The 20,047-nt window shown below is 45.6% G+C and overlaps 1 protein-coding gene across 1 annotated transcript in view; it reads left to right on the top strand.

Annotated features, from left to right (window-relative positions):
- LOC124038556 (extracellular serine/threonine protein kinase FAM20C-like) overlaps positions 1–20,047 on the top strand; it is a 99,921-nt gene that overhangs the window by 60,945 nt on the left and 18,929 nt on the right. Inside the window, exon 4 of the mRNA XM_046354574.1 lies at positions 16,755–16,847. Within this exon, the coding sequence (XP_046210530.1) occupies positions 16,755–16,847 (93 nt within the window). The remainder of the gene's footprint in view (positions 1–16,754; positions 16,848–20,047) is intronic.

Genomic DNA, 20,047 nt, shown 5'->3' with positions numbered 1-20,047 from the left:
AAGTCTCTTCTTATTATTGGTGTTCTTTAGTAGTGGTTTCTTTGCAGCAATTTAACCAGATTCAATCAGTCTCCTCTGAACAGTTGATGTTGAGATGTGCCTGTTACTTGAACTCTGTGAAGCATTTATTTGGGCTGCAATTTCTGAGGCTATTTTTTATGAACTTATCCTCTGCAGCAGAGGTAACTCTGGGTCTTCCTTTCCTGTGGCGGTCCTCATGAGAATCAGTTTCATTATAGCGCTTGATGGTTTTTGCAATTGCACTTGAAGAATCTTGAATTTTTCCGGATTGACTGACCTTCATATCTTAAAGTAAGGATGGACTGTCGTTTCTCTTTGCTTATTTGAGCTGTTCTTGCCATAATCTGAACCTGGTCTTTACCAAATAGGTCTATTTTCTGTATACCACCCCTACCTTGTCACAAAACAACTGATTGGCTCAAATCGATTTAAGAAGGAAAGAAATTCCACATATTCACTTTTAACAAGGCACACCTGTTAATTGAAATGGATTCCAGGTGACCACCTCATGACGCTGGTTGAGAGAATGCGAAGAGTGTGCAAAGCTGTCATCAAGGAAAAGGGTGGCTACTTTGAAGAATCGTAATTATAAAATATAGTAGGCCTAATCTATAGAAAGCTGATGAGAACCCCCTCTTCACTCTTTTCTCGTGCATAGCCTATACAAATTCTGCACAACATGAGCTCATGGCCTGTCATGAAGTGTTTGATTAGATTTTCAAGTACATTTTCATTGATGTCAGAGTGATCAGAGTAGGGTTGTACATTTTGGGGAATATTCAGAGGTGGAAACTTTCCTTGGGAATTAACGGGAATATATTGGAATTAACGGAAATATATGCATATTACATGTTTTTTTTGCATTGGATATATTTACCATATCATATAGAGACAAAACATAAACCTTTTAGCTTAACATAAGTAGACATAATTGCAAAAGCTCAAATATTTTACAATATACATTTTTAAAACTATTTAGTTACGAGTTGACTCTTCACATGGGATGATTTAACTGAACAACAAAAGAAAGACAATATTGAATAATAAAATGATAGTCTAGAAACTAAAGCTTTGGTTTTCTTCCTCTCAGGCTTCCATTTCTTCTCCCTGGACCTCCTCAATGTCCACCTCTTGAACATCAGAGTCTGAGGCATCATCTTCATTGTCATTTTCCAACCTTGTTGAGGATGGCTTGTCGTCAAGCTCAAATTTGCCAGGATGGCCACCAATTTTTCAACCCTTGTATTGGTCAGTCTGTTGCGTGCTTTGGTGTGTGTGTTCCCAAACAAGGACCAGTTGCGCTCTGAGGTGGCCGATGTTGGTGGGATTTAGAGGATGATGGAGGAAACAGGGTAAAGAGCCTCAGATCCACAAAGTCCCTTCCACCAGGTGGCTGATGAGATATGTTGGCACGACTGCCATATTGCATCTCCCTACCAAAGCCCTTGCTTGAAAGTGTACTTCACCAGACTGACAAGAACCTTACCCTCATCCAGGCCAAGGTGGCGAGACATGGTAGTGATGACACCATAGGCCTTGTTGACCTCTGCACCAGCCAGGATGCTCTTGTCAGCATACTTGGGGTCCAACATCAAATCAAATCAACGTTTATTTGTCACGTGCGCCAAATACAACAGGTGTAGTAGACCTTACATTGAAATGCTTACTTACAGGCCCAAACCAACAGTGGCATTTTTAAGTAAAGAATATTTATTAGGTGAACAGTAGATAAGTAAGGAAATACAAAACAACAGTAAAAAGACAGTGAATAATAACAGTAGCGAGGCTATATACAGGCACCAGTTATTCGGCCTAATTGAGGTAGTACGTACATCTTGGTATGGTTAAAGTGACTATGCATATATGATAAAAAGAGAGTAGCAGTAGTGTAAAACAGGGGTTGGCAGGTGGTGGGTGGCGGGACACAATGCAGATAGTCCGGGTAGCCAATGTGTGGGTGCACCAGTTAGTCGGGCTAATTGAGGTAGTATGTACATGAATGTATAATTAAAGTGACAATGCATATATGGTAAACAGAGAGTAGCAGCAGTGTAAAGAGGGGTTGGGGGAACAATGCAAATTGTCTGGGTAGTCATTTGATTACCTTTTCAGGAGTCTTATGGCTTGGTGGTAAAAGCTGTTGAGAAGCATTTTGGTCCTAGACTTGGCTCTCCGGTACCGCTTGCCATGCGGTAGTAGAGAGTCTATGACTGGGGTGGGGTCTTTGACAATTTTTAGGGCCTTCCTCTGACACCGCCTGGTGTAGATGTCCTGGATGGCAGGCAGCTTTGCCCCAGTGATGTACTGGGCTGTATGCAATACCCTCTCTAGTGCCTTGTGGTCGGAGGCCGAGCAGTTGCCATACCAGGCAGTGATGCAACCTGTCAGGATGCTCTCGATGTTGCAACCTTTTGAGGATCTGAGGACCCATGCCAAATCTTTTAGTTTCCTGAGGGGAAAAGGCTTTGTCGTGACTGTCTTGGTGTGTTTGGACCATTCTAGTTTGTTGGTGATTTGGACACCAAGGAACTTGAAGCTCTCAACCTGCTCCACTACAGCCACGTCGATGAGAATGGGGGCGTGTTCGGTCCTCCTTTTCCTGTAGTCCACAATCATCTCCTTAGTCTTGGTTACGTTAATGGATATGTTGTTATTCTGGCACCACCCTGCCAAGTCTCTGACCTCCTCCGTATAGGCTGTCTCGTCGTTGTCGGTGATCAGGCCTATCACTGTCGTCTGCAAACTTAATGATGGTGTTGGAGTCATACCTGGCCACGCAGTCGTGGGTGAACGGGGAGTACAGGAGGGGACTGAGCACTCACCCCTGAGGGCCTCCAGTGTTGAGGATCAGTGTGGCAGATGTGTTGCTACCTACCCTCATCACCTGGGGGCGGCCCGTCAGGAAGTCCAGGATCCAGTTGCAGAGGGAGGTGTTTAGTCCCAGGATCCTTAGCTTATTGATGAGCTTTGAGGGTACTATGGTGTTAAACGCTGAGCTGTAGTCAGTAAATAGCATTCTCACGTAGGTGTTCCTTTTGTCCAGGTGGGAAAGGGCAGTGTGGAGTGCAATTGGGTTGTATGCAAATTGGAGTGGGTCTAGGGTTTCAGGGATAATGGTGTTGACGTGATCCATTACCACCCTTTCAAAGCACTTCATTTCGACAGGTTGCGTTAGTGTTCTTGGGCACAGGGACTCTGGTGGTCTGCTTGAAACATGTTGGTATTACAGACTCAATCAGGGACATGTTGAAAATGTCAGTTGAAAAAGTCACATGCCAGTTGGTCAGCACATGCCCGAAGCACACGTCCTGGTAATCCATCTGGCCCCGCGGCCTTGTGAATGTTGACCTGTTTAAAGGTCTTACTCACGTCTGCTACGGAGAGTGTGATCACACAGTCATCCGGAATGGCTGATGCTCTAATGAATGCCTCAGATTTGCTTTCCCCGAAGCGAGCATAGAAGTGATTTAGTTTGTCTGGTAGGCTCGCGTCACTGGGTTTCCCTTTGTAGTCTGTAATAGTTTGCAAGCCCTGCCACATAAGACGAGCGTCGGAGCCAGTGTAGTACGATACAATCTTAGCCCTGTATTGGTGCTTTGCCTGTTTTATGGTTCGTCGGAAGGCATAGCAGGATTTCTTGTAAGCTTCGGGTTAGAGTCCCGCACCTTGATAGCGGCAGCTCTACCCTTTAGCTCAGTGCAAATGGTTCCTGTAATCCATGGCTTCTGGTTGGGGTATGTATGTACAGTCACTGTGGGGACGATGTGGTGTTCTCCTCAATGCATTCGGAAGAATCCCAGAACATGTTCCAGTCTGTGATAGCAAAACAGTCCTGTAGTTTTGCATCTGCTTCATCTGACCACTTTTTTATAGACCGAGTCACTGGTGCTTCCTGCTTTAATGTACTCTGTGGCGTGTATGGGTTTCAGGCAGAAGTCTTCACACTTTTTGATTGTATATCAGAACTGCATTTTCCTCTGCTTGGAGCGACAGTGAATTGGGCAGGGCAGTAAGGATTTTTTCTCTTACATCTGCAAGCAGAGTGTGAACATCAAACAGGATGGCATTGTCTCCCTCAATCTGTGCAATGGCTTTTGCTATAGGTTTCAGGAGTTTCAGGCTGCTTACCACTCTCTCCCAAAATACGTCACCCAGGAGGATCCTCTTGATGGGGCTGTCCATATCGGCAGACTGTGATATGGCCATTTCTTGGAGAGACTCCTTCCCCTCCAGGAGACAGTCAAACATGATGACAACACCACAGTAATGGGTGTTACTGGGCAGCTTCAATGTGGTGCTCTTATTCTTCTCATTTTGCTTGGTGAGGTAGATTGATGACCTTTCACATACCTAACCATTTCATTGGCTCTCTTGTAGAGTGTATCCATTGTTTTCAGTGTCATGATGTCCTTGAGGAGCAGATTCAATGCATGAGCAGCATAGCCAATGGGTGTGATGGGAGGGTAGGAATCCTCCACTTTAGACCAAGCAGCCTTCATGTTCGCAGCATTGTGTCACCAGTGCAAATACCTTCTGTGGTCCAAGGTCATTGAAGACTGCCTTCAGCTCATCTGCAATGTACAGTAGAGACCAGTGTGTCTATTGTCCCTTGTGTCTGTGCTCTTGTAGAATACTGGTTGAGGGGTGGAGATGATGTAGTTAATTATTCCTTGCCCACAAAAATTCAACCACCCATCAGAGATGATTACAATACAGTCTGCTTTCTTATGATTTGCTTGACCTTCACTTGAAATCTGTCGAACTGCAACCAGCAGTAGATAAAGCATTTCTGGTTGGAGGGGTGTATGCTGGATGAAGAACATTCAGAAATCTCTTCCAATACACATTGCTTGTGAGCATCAGAGGTGAACCAGTTGCATACACAGCTCGAGCAAGACATTCATCAGCATTTCCCTGACTACATTCCTCCAGTGAGTCAAAGAAACATCTGATTCCAGGAGGAATCAGTATTTGCAAATGCACACAGCTTTTCCTTCTACGATGCCTGTGGCATTTTCCTGTAAAGATTAGAAGAAAATGAGTAAAAAACAACAAATACAATTGCATGTACAGATAAATAGTTAAGCAGTTAGATTAAACAACTCCTTTGTAAGATAAATATTTTTAAATGAATCATGTATGGAAACAGGTGAATTAACACTCCTCAGTTAGCAGGCTCAAGCAAGCTAAAACCCACATGGTAGCAAAAACTAACTGGCAGAAATTGTTAACAAGTTAGAAATTATTTAAACACACTTTGCTGTAGGCTACTATTTACTAGTTATCAAAAAATAATGTATGTCATATAAAACATGTTCACCCCACCCAGTATTGTAATCAAAACTTACCAGAAATCATGTAGTCCTTGGCTCAGACAGTGTAGTAGTGTGGGATTAATAGCATCTCATTAGTCCATCTGGCCGTGCTTCTGCTCCAGAACTGTTCACCGGATGTGCTACCTGTCCCAGACCAGCTGTTTTCAACTCTCTAGAGACAGCAGGAGTGGTAGAGATACTCTCAATGATCGGCTATGAAAAGCCAACTGACATTTACTCCTGAGGTGCTGACTTGTTGCACCCTTGACAACTACTGTGATTATTATTATTATTTGACCATGCTGGTCATTTATGAACATTTGAACATCTTGGCCATGTTCTGTTATAATCTCCACCCGGTACAGCCAGAAGAGGACTTCTTCCTAGGTTTTGGCCTTTCTAGGGAGTTTTTCCTAGCCACAGTGCTTCTACACCTGCATTGCTTACTGTTTGGGGTTTTAGGCTGGGTTTCTGTACAACACTTTAATATATCAGCTGATGTAAGAAGGGCTTTATAAATACATTTGATTTGATTAGTGTGCAAGATCTTGAGAATCAGCTGTACATGTGATTGACAGACAGTTAGCAAGTTTGTTAGGCTACTAATGACCAGCAGCAGCTTCAGAGCTCGGAGAAGCCTAATTTCCTTGATGAGGCGGTCGCGTGGAATTTGACTCCTTCATGACTCCTGACCGCTGGTGTTGCGGTAATATGGTCACCGCAACAGGGACAATATATCCGGAGAGAGCCATGATTCCGTGAAACAGAGTATGTTACAGTCCCTGATGTCTCTCTGGAAGGAGATCCTCACCCTGAGCTCATCTACTTTATTGTCCATGGACTGAACATCAGCAAGTAATATACTCAGAAGCGATGGATGGTACGCACGCTGCCTGAGTCTGACTAGGGCCCCACTCCTTCTACCTCTTCTCCAGCTTCGGCGTTTTGGTGCAGCCCCCGGGATGAATAGAGCTTCCTCGGGAAGTTCTAAAGGATCCAGGTCAGGGAAGTAGAGTGACCGCTGATATAATATCCCAAAGTTATTTCCGTATGTAGGTAATAATAGAAACATTCTGAGCAAATAATGTAAGAAATAACACAATAAAACCAAAATACTGCAAAGTTGGTTAGGAGCTGGAAACAGGGTGAGCATATCTGTGGGCACCATCTTGTTAGCGCCTAAAGACAACATCTATTCCATGTTGGTTCCATGTGGAAACAACGTTGCTTAAACCAGTGTGTGCCTAGTGGGTTGCTGATTTTTAGCTTTGAAATGCAAAGGTGTAAAATAGACGCAGGAAGCAGGTGAAGTTAGGGAGTTTATTAACAACAAACATGGAATGATAAAAAACAAGAGAAGTGTCTGCAATGTTAGTAATGAAGTCCAGGTGTGACTGATGATAGGGCACAGGTGTGCGTAATGATGTTTACCAGGTGTCCGTAGAGATGGGTGGCCAGGAACGGATTGTTAGTAGACCGGTAATGTCGAGCGCCAGAGTGGGATAGCAGGAGTAGACATAACAACAGAATTGAAAGCTAAATTGATATTGCAGTGTCACGTGTGCTCCCTCTCCGGCCTCTAGGTCACCAGGCTGCTGACTAGTGCACATACCTGTCACCATCTTCACGTGCAGCAGTGCCTAATGACAATCATCTGGACTCCATCATTTCCTTGATTACCTGCCCTATTTATGTCACTACCTTTGGTTCCTTCCCAGACGTTATTGTTTCATGTCTGTGTGCTGTATTTATTAAATATTTACTCCCTGCACGTGCTTCCTGACAACCAGTGCACATAGTTATATGCAGTTATAGGTGCCTGAGTTCTGCAGTGTATTCTAGTGCTGTTGCTGCTTATAATGCATCTACAATTCGCTACTGTGGCTGCTTGCAAATGTAGGATGGTAATTTCATCACTTTTTTTGTAGCTGAGACTTTTCCTGCACAGGAAGTAATACAAACTTGTAGTGTATTTGAGTTTTAAAAAGGCTTCATCAGCAGTGAGCGGTAAATCGCTCCCAGACGATGTATAGATGATGGATCCCTCTTTATGACCTGTTGATGTAGCTGCCTGCCTGGGCATTTACAGGATGTCATTACAACAGGGCCTGGTAGGGGAGGCTTGCTTATGGAGTATTGTAGTGAAGGATATTAGGTTATGCCTGTCAGTTTATCTACAGTGTGTGTGGTAGACGGGGGGTGGGGGTGTGTAGTAGCTGTGTGTGTGTGTGTGTGTGTGTGTGTGTGTGTGTGTGTGTGTGTGTGTGTGTGTGTGTGTGTGTGTGTGTGTGTGTGTGTGTGTGTGTGTGTGTGTGTGTGTGTGTGTGTGTGTGTGTGTGTGTGTGTGTGTGTGTGTGTGTGGGTGTGTGGGTGCGTGTGTGCGTGTGTGCGTGTGTGCGTGTGTGCGTGCGTGTGTGTGTGTGTGTGTGTGTGTGTGTGTGTGTGTGTGTGTGTGTGTGTGTGTGTGTGTGTGTGTGTGTGTGTGGGATTGCAGATCTCATCCTGTATTGCATTGCAGGATCTGTCACTCAATCCCTTAGTGACAGATCGTCACTACTTTCCCTCATCGTGAAAGCTATTCAATAACACAATAACATGCAGTTCTTCTGCGTTCTCCTTACAGAGTAAAAATGCATTTTATGTTGTCTTGCCACACACTAACCCTCTAATGGCTGTTTCAAACTCGGATTTACATTTAGGTCTATTTATAGCTAAAACACAGGACTTTTTAAATGTTGGGAAGTTTAATAAAGAAGGGATATTTCTATCTGTTACCACCCAGCAAGGTCAAAGACATCAGGCCTCATAGTTATTAGCATTCAACACATGTTAGTTGATATATCTTAGAAAGTAGACACACAGAGAAGAGGACTGCCTATAGTGTCTTGGAAGTCAAAGTCAAATGGTAAAGCAGAGAGAGAACCCGTCAGTCAGTCTTTTAGTACCGACCGACTCTCCAGTCATCTCCAATCCCTGTGTCAGAGTGTAACAGACCACCCCTGGGCCTTGAGAAATCAGCTGTCTCCAAAGCCACATCCAACCTCTTCCTTTCACCCTCTCCCCCTCTCCACAGCCAGAGATAGCCTTTAACCATCCTCCTTTCAGCTGTGGGATCTGAGGCATCAGGGGGGGATTGAGGAGTGTTGAAGGGTCTTTACTGTTCTTGGAGATAAAGAGTTGTCTCACAAACACACACACACACGCATAGAGTACAGGCACGTATATGAATACACGCATGATGCACGCACACACACACACACACACACACACACACACACACACACACACACACACACACACACACACACACACACACACACACACACACACACACACACACACACACACGCACACACACACACACACACACACACACACACACACACAAACAGGCATACCTGGACCACCGTGTAGGAGTGGTTAAGAATCGTCTGGCTAGAAGAGTCCCTAAGTGGAATGTTTACTGCCTAGCTGAGTATCTGTTCACACACTCCTCCGTCATAGACAAGGCAGTCTGGAGCATGCTCAAGGTCTCCTCCTCCTCCCCTCTTCTCCTCACCCAAACAGTACACACACACACACACTCTCTGACTGAGCACAACAGGCCACCACCACCATCAGGCCTAGTGCTCCAGTAGAGTTAAAACAACAGGCCACCACCACCATCAGGCCTAGTACTCCAGTAGAGTTAAAACAACAGGCCACCACCACCATCAGGCCTAGTGCTCCAGTGGATTGACTAGTGTTCCATTATTCAAGTGAGCAGTGATTCCAAGCCTATGTATACAGGGCAGCAGACTCTATGGAGCAGGGTTGCATAATCGGGTGGAATCCGGCTAGTGATGGCTATTTAACAGTCTGATGGCCTTAAGATAAAAGCTGTTTTTCAGTCCTTCGGTCCCCCCTTTGATGCACCTGTACTGACCTCAGCTTCTGGATGATAGCGAGGTGAACAGGCCATGGCTCGGTGGTTATTTTCCTTCATTATCTTTTTTTGCCTTCCTGTGACATCGGGTGCTGTAGGTGTCCTGGAGGGCAGGTAGTTTGCCCCCGGTGATACGTTGGGTTGCAGGCGGTGCAGTTGCTGTACCAGGCGGTGATAGTGCCTGACAGGAAGCTCTCAATTGTGCGTCTGTAAAAGTTTGTGAGGTCTTTAGAGACCAAGCCAAATTTCTTCAGCCTCCTGAGGTTGAAGAGGCCCTATTGCGTGGTGTGTCAGTGATGTGTACACCGAGGAACGTGAAGCATTCCACATTCTCCACTGCTGTCCCGTCAAAGTGGATAAGGGCGTTCTCCCTCTGCTGTTTACTGAGTACACGATCAGCTCCTTTATTTTGTTGACATTGAGTGAGAGGTTATTTCCTGGCACCACTCTCCCAAAGCCCTCACCTCCTCCTTGTAGGCTGTCTCGTAATTGTTGGTAATCAGGCCTACTACTGTTGTTTCATCTGCAAAATTGATAATTGAGTAGGAGGTGTGCATGGCCACGCAGTCATGGGTGAACAGGGAGTACAGGAAGGGGCTGAGCACGCACCCTTGTGGGGCCCGTGTTGAGGATCAGTAAATACATTTTCAGGACAGGAAGTTATATAAATGTTTTGTGTCGAACAGATATGAGTCTCTGACATATGGAATAGGGACTTTTAGCAGCTCTATGCCATTTTCTATCTACAACATACTGAACATAAACCCTTCCTAAACAGCCCCAGAGGGACACCATGTGTGTGAAACAGGGTTTTCTGCAGCCAGCTCTTCATCCTAAAGTATGTGTGTGTTTGACCGATTATAGATGACAGAGACTGGAGGCAGCCTTTAAATGCACCTGTAAGGGCAGAGTAATGCCCTTGTCCTTTTCCTCTGTAGGTCCTTTGCACAACATTTTTGCCACATATAATCTATGCTCTACATGAGCCCACAGTAAGTATGCACTTATCATGTCAATATGACTTTGGGACAAAAGGACTTCTCTGCCACATATGTTCTTTGTTTTTCTGTCAGTGAGAGGTCAGGTATGATATGTAGTGTACAGGTATGCCTATGGTTTTCCTGTTGCGCATTGCTACTATTCTCACACGCCAGTGTTTGCAGAGACACTGCAGGCCTATTGGCTGCCTTGGGCGTCCAAGCCGCCATGCTGCCAAGAAGTTGTCTAACCCTGGAGTGTAAACTATGTGTTTACTCCTTGCTACAGGGTCATGACAATACCCTCCTCCCCCTGATAGGAATCACAGATGCCTCCTTAGCTTCTCTCTCTCTCGCTCCTTCACTCTCTCTCACTCGCTCCTTCTCTATCTCTCGCTCTCTCTCCCATATCTCTCTCCCTCCCTATCTAACCCCTCCTCTCTTGCTCTCTCTCTCTCTCTCTCTCTCTCTCTAAGCCGGTGTGTAATACCATGCTCCAGATAGATAGCTTTATTGGCATTTGAATTAGATGTGTATCAAAGTAATTACCCAGCCTTCCTGCCTCTGGGCAAGACACTCATTGACAAATACGTGTCAATGCTGGATCATCTCTGGCCATGTAGACAACAAGAGGGGAACACACACACACCATGCATATAGGCACACACACAAACACACACATTCCACACACACCGTGCATGCACACACACACACACACACACACACACACACACACACACACACACACACACACACACACACACACACACACACACACACACACACACACACACACACACACACACACACACATCACACACGTACGTACGTGAGGCACACGCACATGACAGCCACAGAAAGTCAGGGGACAGGGTCTTAGACAGTCAGGGGGGACAGCAAGACAGGGTCTTAGACAGTCAGGGGGGACAACGCAAGACAGGGTCTTAGACAGTCAGGGGGACACAGCAAGACAGGGTCTTAGACAGTCAGGGGGATACAGCAAGACAGGGTCTTAGACAGTCAGGGGGACACAGCAAGACAAGGTCTTAGACAGTCAGGGGACACACAGCAAGACAGGGTCTTAGACAGTCAGGGGGACACAGCAAGACAGGGTCTTAGACAGTCAGGGGGGACACAGCAAGACAGGGTCTTAGACAGTCAGGGGGGGCACAGCAAGACAGGGTCTTAGACAGTCAGGGGGGTCACAGCAAGACAGGGTCTTAGACAGTCAGGGGGACACACAGCAAGACAGGGTCTTAGACAGTCAGGGGGACACACAGCAAGACAGGGTCTTAGACAGTCAGGGGGACACACAGCAAGACAGGGTCTTAAGACAGTCAGGGGGAACACAGCAAGACAAGGTCTTAGACAGCAGCTGGGCCATAGGTTAACACAGTGAAAACATGGTGTGTATTCTGTTGCACAGAAATGAAATCCAAGATTTTGTTATGTCTAGTTTTCACAAGGAAAGGAATGTGTTCGGAATGTGTGTGGTGTGATTGTGGATTTTCAGGAGCCTGAATGACCTTGAATCACAGGACTGAATGTTTGCCAGAAGAAAAGGTGTTAAAAGCTAGTAGGCCTACTGTACTAGTGCAGTAACTAGAGAGAAGACTTGTTTTCATACACATTTTTTCACTTGAGAAGAAATCCTGAACCTAATATGTGAAATTGCTTGGCCCAAGAAAGTCTCTTCTTCTTATTGGTGTTGTGAGGGTTCAGTGACCAGCCGGAGGAAGACGACACGACAGCACCCTCCTCAGGGGATAGGTACTCAGTATAAAGCCAATTAGTACACACCTGGGCAACACAAATTGGCTTGGTGTCTCCCTCTATACAGTCGTGGCCAAACGTTTTGAGAATGACACAAATATTTATTTTCACAGATTCTGCTGCCTCAGTTTGTATGATGGCAATTTGCATATACTCCAGATACTTCATGTTATACTTCATGTTATGAAGAGTGATCAGATTAATTACAATTAATTGCAAAGTCCCTCTTTGCCATGCAAATGAACTGAATAAAAAAAAACATTTCCACTGCATTTCAGCCTTGCCACAAAAGGACCAACTGACATCATGTCAGTGATTCTCTCATTAACACAGGTGTGAGTGTTGATGAGGAGAAGGCTGGAGATCACTCTGTCATGCTGATTGAGTTCGAATAATAGACTGGAAGCTTCAAAAGGAGGGTGGTGCTTGGAATCATTGTGCTTCCTCTGTCAATCATGGTTACCTGCAATGAAACACGCGCCGTCATCATTGCTTTGCACAAAAAGGGCTTCACAGGCAAGGATATTGCTGCCAGTAAGATTGCACCTAAATCAACCATTTATCGGATCATCAAGAACTTCAAGGAGAGTGGTTCAATTGTTGTGAAGAAGGCTTCAAGTTGCCCAAGAAAGTCCAGCAAGCGCCAGGACCGTCTGCTAAAGTTGATTCAACTGCGGGTTCGGGGCACCAACAGTACAGAGCTTGCTCAGGAATGGCAGCAGGCAGGTGTGAGTGCATCTGCACACACAGTGAGGCAAATACTTTTGGAGGATGGCCTGGTGTCAAGAAGGGCAGCAAAGAAGCCACTTATCTCCAGGAAAAACATCAGTGACAAACTGATATTCAACAGTAAAGCATCCTGAGACCATTCATGTGTGGGGTTGCTTCTCAGCCAAGGGAGTGGGCTCACTCACAATTTTGTCTAACACAGCCATGAATAAAGAATGGTACCAACACATCCTCTGAGAGCAACTTCTCCTAACCATCCAGGAACAGTTTGGTGACAAACAATGCCTTTTCCAGCATGATGGAGCACCTTGCCATAAGGCAAAAGTGATAACAAAGTGGCTCGGTGAACGAAATATTGATATTTTGGGTCTATGGCCAGGAAACTCCCCAGACCTTAATCCCATTGAAAACTTGTGGTCAATCCTCAAGAGGTGGGTGGACAAACAAAAACCCACAAATTCTGACAAACTCCAAGCATTGATTATGCAAGAATGGCCTGCCATCAGTCAGGATGTGGCCCAGAAGTTAATTGACAGCATGCCAGGGCGGATTGCAGAGGACTTGAAAAAGAAGGGTCAACACTGCAAATATTGACTCTTTGCATCAACTTCATGTAATTGTCAATAAAAGCCTTTGACGCTGATGAAATGCTTGTAATTATACTTCAGTATTCCATAGTAACATCTGACAAAAATATCTGAAGACACTGAAGCAGCAAACTTTGTGGAAATTAATATTTATGTCATTCTCAACACTTTTGGCCACGACTGTACAGGTGTGCCAGGAGAAGAGCTGGGGATGAATTGGGGATCAGACACGGGGATCTGTGAGGACGTCAGACTTTCCTACCTCAGAGAAAGCGTCTTCATCTGATGCAGCTTGGCTCTATGTTAAACAAGGCAGGCTATTGATAGAGGGAAGCCCATGTAAATATGATGTGTAGACGATAGCTATTTGTTGTTTTGTGTTCTCTTTTTGGCCACAGCCTTTTGGTCAGCTGCTTAGTTTATGTCGATTCTTTTTACGCTGTTGTTTCAGCGTTGGACCCTACCTTGTACTGGGCTTATTTTATTGGGCGAAATAAACCCTGTTTAGTGACAATGCAAAAGAAAAGGAACCACAACCACTTCCTCCAGTCTGTTCATTTCATGCCTCCCTCCAGTGTTAGAGTATTTCGGACGAGCTGATCCGTCACAGTGTATTTTAGTAGTGGTTTCTTTGCAGCTATTCGACCATGAAGGCCTGATTCACGCAGTCTCCTCTGAACAGTTAATGTTGAGATGTGTCTGTTGAACTTTTGAAGCATTTATTTGGGCTGCAATCTGAGGGGCAGTTAACTCTAATGACTGTATCCTCTGCAGCAGAAGTAACTCTAGGTCTTCCTTTCCTATGATGGTCCTCATGAGAGCCAGTTCATCATAGCGCTGGATGGTTTTTGCAGCTGCACTTAAAGAAACTAAAAGTTCTTGATTTTTCCGGATTGACTGACCTTCATATCTTAAAGTAATGATAGACGGTCATTTTTCTTTGCTTATTTGAGCTGTTCTTGCCGTTATATGGACTTGGTCTTTTACCAAATAGGGCTATCTTCTGTATACCACCCCTACCTTGTCATAACAGAACTGAATGGCTCAAACGCATTAAGAAGGAAAGAAATTCCACAAATTAACTTCTAACAAGGCACATCTGTTAATTGAAATGCATTCCAGGTCACTACCTCATGAAGCTGGTTGAGAGAATGCCAAGAGTATGCAAAGCTGTCATGAAAGCAAAGGATGGCTACTTTGAAGAATCTCAAATTTAAAATATATTTGGATTTGTTTGTCACTTTTCTGGTTCCTACATGATTCCATATCTGTTATTTCATAGTTTCGATGTCTTCACTATTATTGTACAATGTAGAAAATAGTAAAAATAACGAAAACCCTGGAATGAGTAGGTGTGTCCAAACTTTTGACTGATACTGTATATCATAAGATATCTTTTGTAATCACAATTATTCTGAAGACCAATGTATCCTTAACTACAACAACGTTCTCAGTAATGGTTACAGAAACGTTTCACTTCCTATGACTGATATGTGCTTGGCTGAATGCACCGACTATATGTTGCTAAACAATAACGCACGCTAAATGACCAAAATGTAAACATGAACTTGCAAAGAACAATGGGTAATATGTCACTAGGTAATTACAGTAATATGCTGTAATTGTAATTAGTACTGTGATTAGTAACTCACTTGGTACTGTAATTTCTGCCAATAAGTTACTGTACATTTGACAGGAAATGTCTTACAGTGTAACCAAACACCATATGTAGGCCTAAGCAGAGTCACTTTTTCACTGTTGTTATTCTCATCAGGCAAAGACAGTCTGTTTCAAATTAGCGGTCCCTGTAGAGTCTTCTTCTTAGAAGATAGAATCTGCAGGCTGACTGGTCTTTGAGGATGAACAAGAGAGAAAGAGAGAGAAAGAGGGGGAGAGAGAAAGAAAAAGAGAACAAGAGACAGCGAGAGAGAGCTGAGTATGGAAGGAAGGAGGGATGAGGAAGCGTTAGTAGAGAGTTAGGAATGCGTTGTGGAGTGTTCCATGATTCCGGGTGAGTTATGTAATGATGGGTGCATATGTCAGCTTCACAGCTGTGGAGCAACAATCACACACAGCTGAAGGCTACAGAGAGAGGGGGAGAGAGAGAAAGAGAGAGAGAGGGAGAGGACATGAGGGGGGAGAGTGTGAGGAAGAAAGGGGGAATGGAGAGAAGTGCTTGAGGGAGGAAGAAAGAGAGGGGGGAGGGTGAGAAAGAGTGATAGAAGAAGAGAGAGAGCGTAGCGCATTGCCTTGCCAAGATAAGAATCTGTTTCCAATCCTCCTCCTGTCCCTCCTGTCCTCTCCTCTGCTCACTACCCCTCCTCAGCTGATGAGATAAGGCCTGCAGAGTAGGTATGGATGTGGAGGAGGTTGCAGACCCATTTCTCCTGAAACGACTTCTCTCTGATTGTGTTTTTTATTCTTCTAAAGCTGGTGTAAACAACAGTGTGAGAGGGAACGTGAAGCATGTCATTGAATGGATAGAACAGTCCCATCTCAGCTATGTTCCTTCTATTAATCAGCAATGCACCCTGACTATACGTAGATGTTGGATGTTTTGTGGTATTTATGTTATTGTGATTAACAGAGTTTGGGAACTGCAGTTCAACTTCCTATCATTTCTTTACTGAAAAACATACCTTCTGTGTCAGCTCGTTGATAATCTAAATGTACCAATGTGTATGTCTGTTTTTCTTCAGCTTCAATGCCTTTGACTCCTTTGTGCCTCGCCTCTAGACTCATCCTCTCTGTTGGGCTCTCTGAGAGGGTTAAGCCTTAAAAAGCTTTTTTTAAACAGTCAAAGCTTTCGGTCAGACAGTGTGTGCAAAGCATTTTCAGGGAGGATCATAGGACTCCAGAAATAGGTACGGTAGAGGGCTACAGTAACCTTGAATCTCAAACACAAAGCCACAATACAATCCGCAAAGTTTCAATTGTGGCTTCACCTCTGTTAGTGCTTCAGAGAGGGCCTTGGTTGTGTGGTAGGCGGTGTCTTTTTGTTAGGTATAGAAGTTGGCATCTTAAAATCCTAGATCTGTGCCTAGAGCAACGTCTATCTACCCAGATAAAACTTTGATCTACCTTGACACTGATCTAAGGTAAATGCAGTGTTCTTTCTCCTAAGGCTATGCTTTGGGAAGGGGAAGCTGATACTAGATCTGTGCCTACCCAGAGCTTATTTTCTGGTATGGGGTAAAGAGAACGGGGTTCTCTGTAAACCCCTGACCTCTATAAACCCCTGACCTTTTCTTGTATGGGGTTAAGAGAACAGGGTTCTCTGTAAACCCCTGACCTCTATAAACCCCTGACCTTTTCTTATATGGGGTTAAGAGAACAGGGTTCTCTGTAAACCCCTGACCTTTTCTTGTATGGGGTTAAGAGAACAGGGTTTTCTGTAAACCCCTGACCTTTGCCCTTTCCCCTGCAGGCAGACTCGGGAGCAGGAGACGCCCCCTGACTTCTTCTACTTTTCGGACTTTGAGAGACATAATGCTGAGATTGCTGCCTTTCATCTGGACAGGTAAATCACACACACACACACCTGTACCTGACACAAAGAATCCACAGTGTGTATGTACACCCACCACCTCCGGAGTTAGTCAGACACCCACCACCTCCGGAGTTAGCCAGACACCCACCACCTCCGGAGTTAGCCAGACACCCACCACCTCCGGAGTTAGCCAGACACCCTCCACCTCCGGAGATAGTCAGAAACCCACCACCTCCGGAGTTAGTCAGACACCCACCACCTCCGGAGTTAGTCAGACACCCACCACCTCCGGAGTTAGTCAAACACCCACCACCTCCGGAGTTAGCCAGACACCCACCAACCTCCGGAGTTAGCCAGACACCCACCACCTCCTGAGTTAGTCAGACACCCACCACCTCCGGAGTTAGTCAGACACCCACCAACTCCGGAGTTAGCCAGGCACCCACCACCTCCGGAGTTAGTCAGAAACCCACCACCTCCGGAGTTAGTCAGACACCCACCACCTCCGGAGTTAGCCAGACACCCACCACCTCAAGAGTTAGCCAGAAACCCACCACCTCAAGAGTTAGCCAGACACCCACCACCTCCAGAGTTAGTCAGACACCCACCACCTCCGGAGTTAGCCAGACACCAACCACCTCCGGAGTTAGTCAGACACCCACCACCTCCAGAGTTAGTCAGACACCCACCACCTCCGGAGTTAGTCAGACACCCACCACCTCCGGAGTTAGTCAGACACCCACCACCTCCGGAGTTAGTCAGACACCCACCGTCTCCGGCTGTTAGTCAGACACCCACTGTCTCCGGAGTTAGTCAGACACCCACCACCTCCGGAGTTAGTCAGACACCCTCCACCTCCGGAGTTAGTTAGAAACCCACCACCTCCGGAGTTAGTCAGACACCCACCACCTCCGGAGTTAGTCAGACACCCACCACCTCCGGAGTTAGTCAGACACCCACCACCTCCGGGGTTAGTCAGAAACCCACCACCTCCGGAGTTAGTCAGACACCCACCACCTCCGGAGTTAGTCAGACACCCACCACCTCCGGAGTTAGTCAGACACCCACCACCTCCGGAGTTAGTCAGACACCCACCACCTCCGGAGTTAGTCAGACACCCACCACCTCCGGAGTTAGTCAGACACCCACCGTCTCCGGAGTTAGTCAGACTCCCACCACCTCCGGAGTTAGTCAGACACCCACCACCTCCGGAGTTAGTCAGACACCCACCACCTCCGGATTTAGTCAGACACCAACCACCTACGGAGTTAGTCAGACACCCACCGTCTCCGGAGTTGACACCCTCCACCTCCGGAGTTAGTCAGACACCCACCACCTCCGGAGTTGACACCCACCACCTCCGGAGTTAGTCAGAAACCCACCACCTCCGGAGTTAGTCAGACACCCACCACCTCCGGAATTAGTCAGACACCCACTGTCTCCGGAGTTAGTCAGACACCCACCACCTCCGGAGTTGACACCCTCCACCTCCGGAGTTAGTCAGAAACCCACCACCTCCGGAGTTAGTCAGACACCCACCACCTCCGGAATTAGTCAGACACCCACCGTCTCCGGAGTTAGCCAGACACCCACCGTCTCCGGAGTTAGTCAGACACCCTCCACCTCCGGAGTTAGCCAGACACCCACCACCTCCGGAGTTAGCCAGACACTCATTTTGTCATCATTTACTGTACATATGGAATCAATATGTGTTGAGAAAGAAAGAAAATAAATAAATATTATTTCAAATTAAAAATGGCATACAGGGAGTGACCATTAAATCTGGTCGCAAGGCAGATACAGTGGACGGATAAGACACTCATTTTAATACCATGTGTAGACTCATATCAAAAATGTGGACACAATCAGAAGATCAGGACAAAGGATGCATGTTAGCAGCAGGTAAAAACGGTGCTCATGTCTGTATATCTGAGGAACAGTTAGCAGGCAGAGTTCTGTGTTACTCTATTAAAGCTCTACTCATGAGGAGGCCCATGAGTCATACTGACTGACTGGCTGAGCACTGCCTTCCTGCTCTTATAGGTGCATCTCAAATGGAACCCTTTTTTCCTACATAGTGCACCATAGGGCTCTGGTCAAAAGTAGTGCACTATGTAGGGTTCCATTTGGGACTTGGCCTATAACAGCAGGAAGGCCAGAGTGAACTACTTTTGGCCGGAGCCCTATGTAGGGAATAAGATTCCATTTGAGCTCCACCAAAAGTAGTGCATTATGTAGGGAATAGGATTGCATTTCGGACATAGATTTAATTTAACAATGACTAGCTAACCCAACCACCCGGCTCTGTCTACCTGTCTCTTTCTGGCCTGTCTGTCTGTCTGTCTGTCTGCTCTGTCTGTCTGTCTGCTCTGTCTTCCGTGTCTGCTCTGTCTATCTGCTCTGTCTGTCTGCTCTCTGTCTGTCTGTCTGTCTGTCTGTCTGTCTGTCTGTCTGTCTGTCTGTCTGTCTGTCTGTCTGTCTGTCTGTCTGTCTGTCTGTCTGTCTGTCTGTCTGTCTGTCTGTCTGTCTGTCTGTCTGTCTGTCTGTCTGTCTGTCTGTCTGTCTGTCTGTCTGTCTGTCTGTCTGTCTGTCTGTCTGTCTGTCTGTCTGTCTGTCTGTCTGTCTGTCTGTCTTCCGTGTCTGCTCTGTCTATCTGCTCTATCTGTCTACTCTGTCTTCCGTGTCTGCTCTGTCTGTCTGCTCTGTCTTTCTTTCTGTCTGTCTGTCTGCCTACCTGCTCTGGAACTCCACTGGCTTTACAAGTCTTTATATACTGCCTGTTAAGTACGCATTAATGAGAAGGAAAACTTCCTGGATCTCCTGGATGTAAAGGAGACAAACAAATGATTATAATAATACTGCCATGATTATGCCCTTTATTATAATAGTAGTGCCATGGTTACACATTGTATTATAATAATACTGCCATGAATGTTCATCTCCAGAATATAATAATACTGCAGTGGTTTTGCTCCGTATTATAATAATACTGCCATGGTTATGCTCCGTATTATAATAATACTGCCATGGTTATGTTATGCTCCGTATTATAATAATACTGCCATGGTTATGTTATGCTCCGTATTATAATAATACTGCCATGGTTATGCTCCGTATTATAATAATACTGCCATGGTTATGTTATGCTCCGTATTATAATTATCATAACTCAAGGCAGGACCCAGATGCAGACACAGGAGGAAGATAGTTGGAGTCTGAGATGTTTAATA

This window comes from Oncorhynchus gorbuscha, linkage group LG06 (genome assembly GCF_021184085.1).
Source record: "Oncorhynchus gorbuscha isolate QuinsamMale2020 ecotype Even-year linkage group LG06, OgorEven_v1.0, whole genome shotgun sequence".
In the NCBI taxonomy this organism is placed as follows: domain Eukaryota; kingdom Metazoa; phylum Chordata; class Actinopteri; order Salmoniformes; family Salmonidae; genus Oncorhynchus; species Oncorhynchus gorbuscha.
Note: the sequence above shows the minus strand (reverse complement) of the source record. Positions and strands in the feature narration are given on the sequence as shown.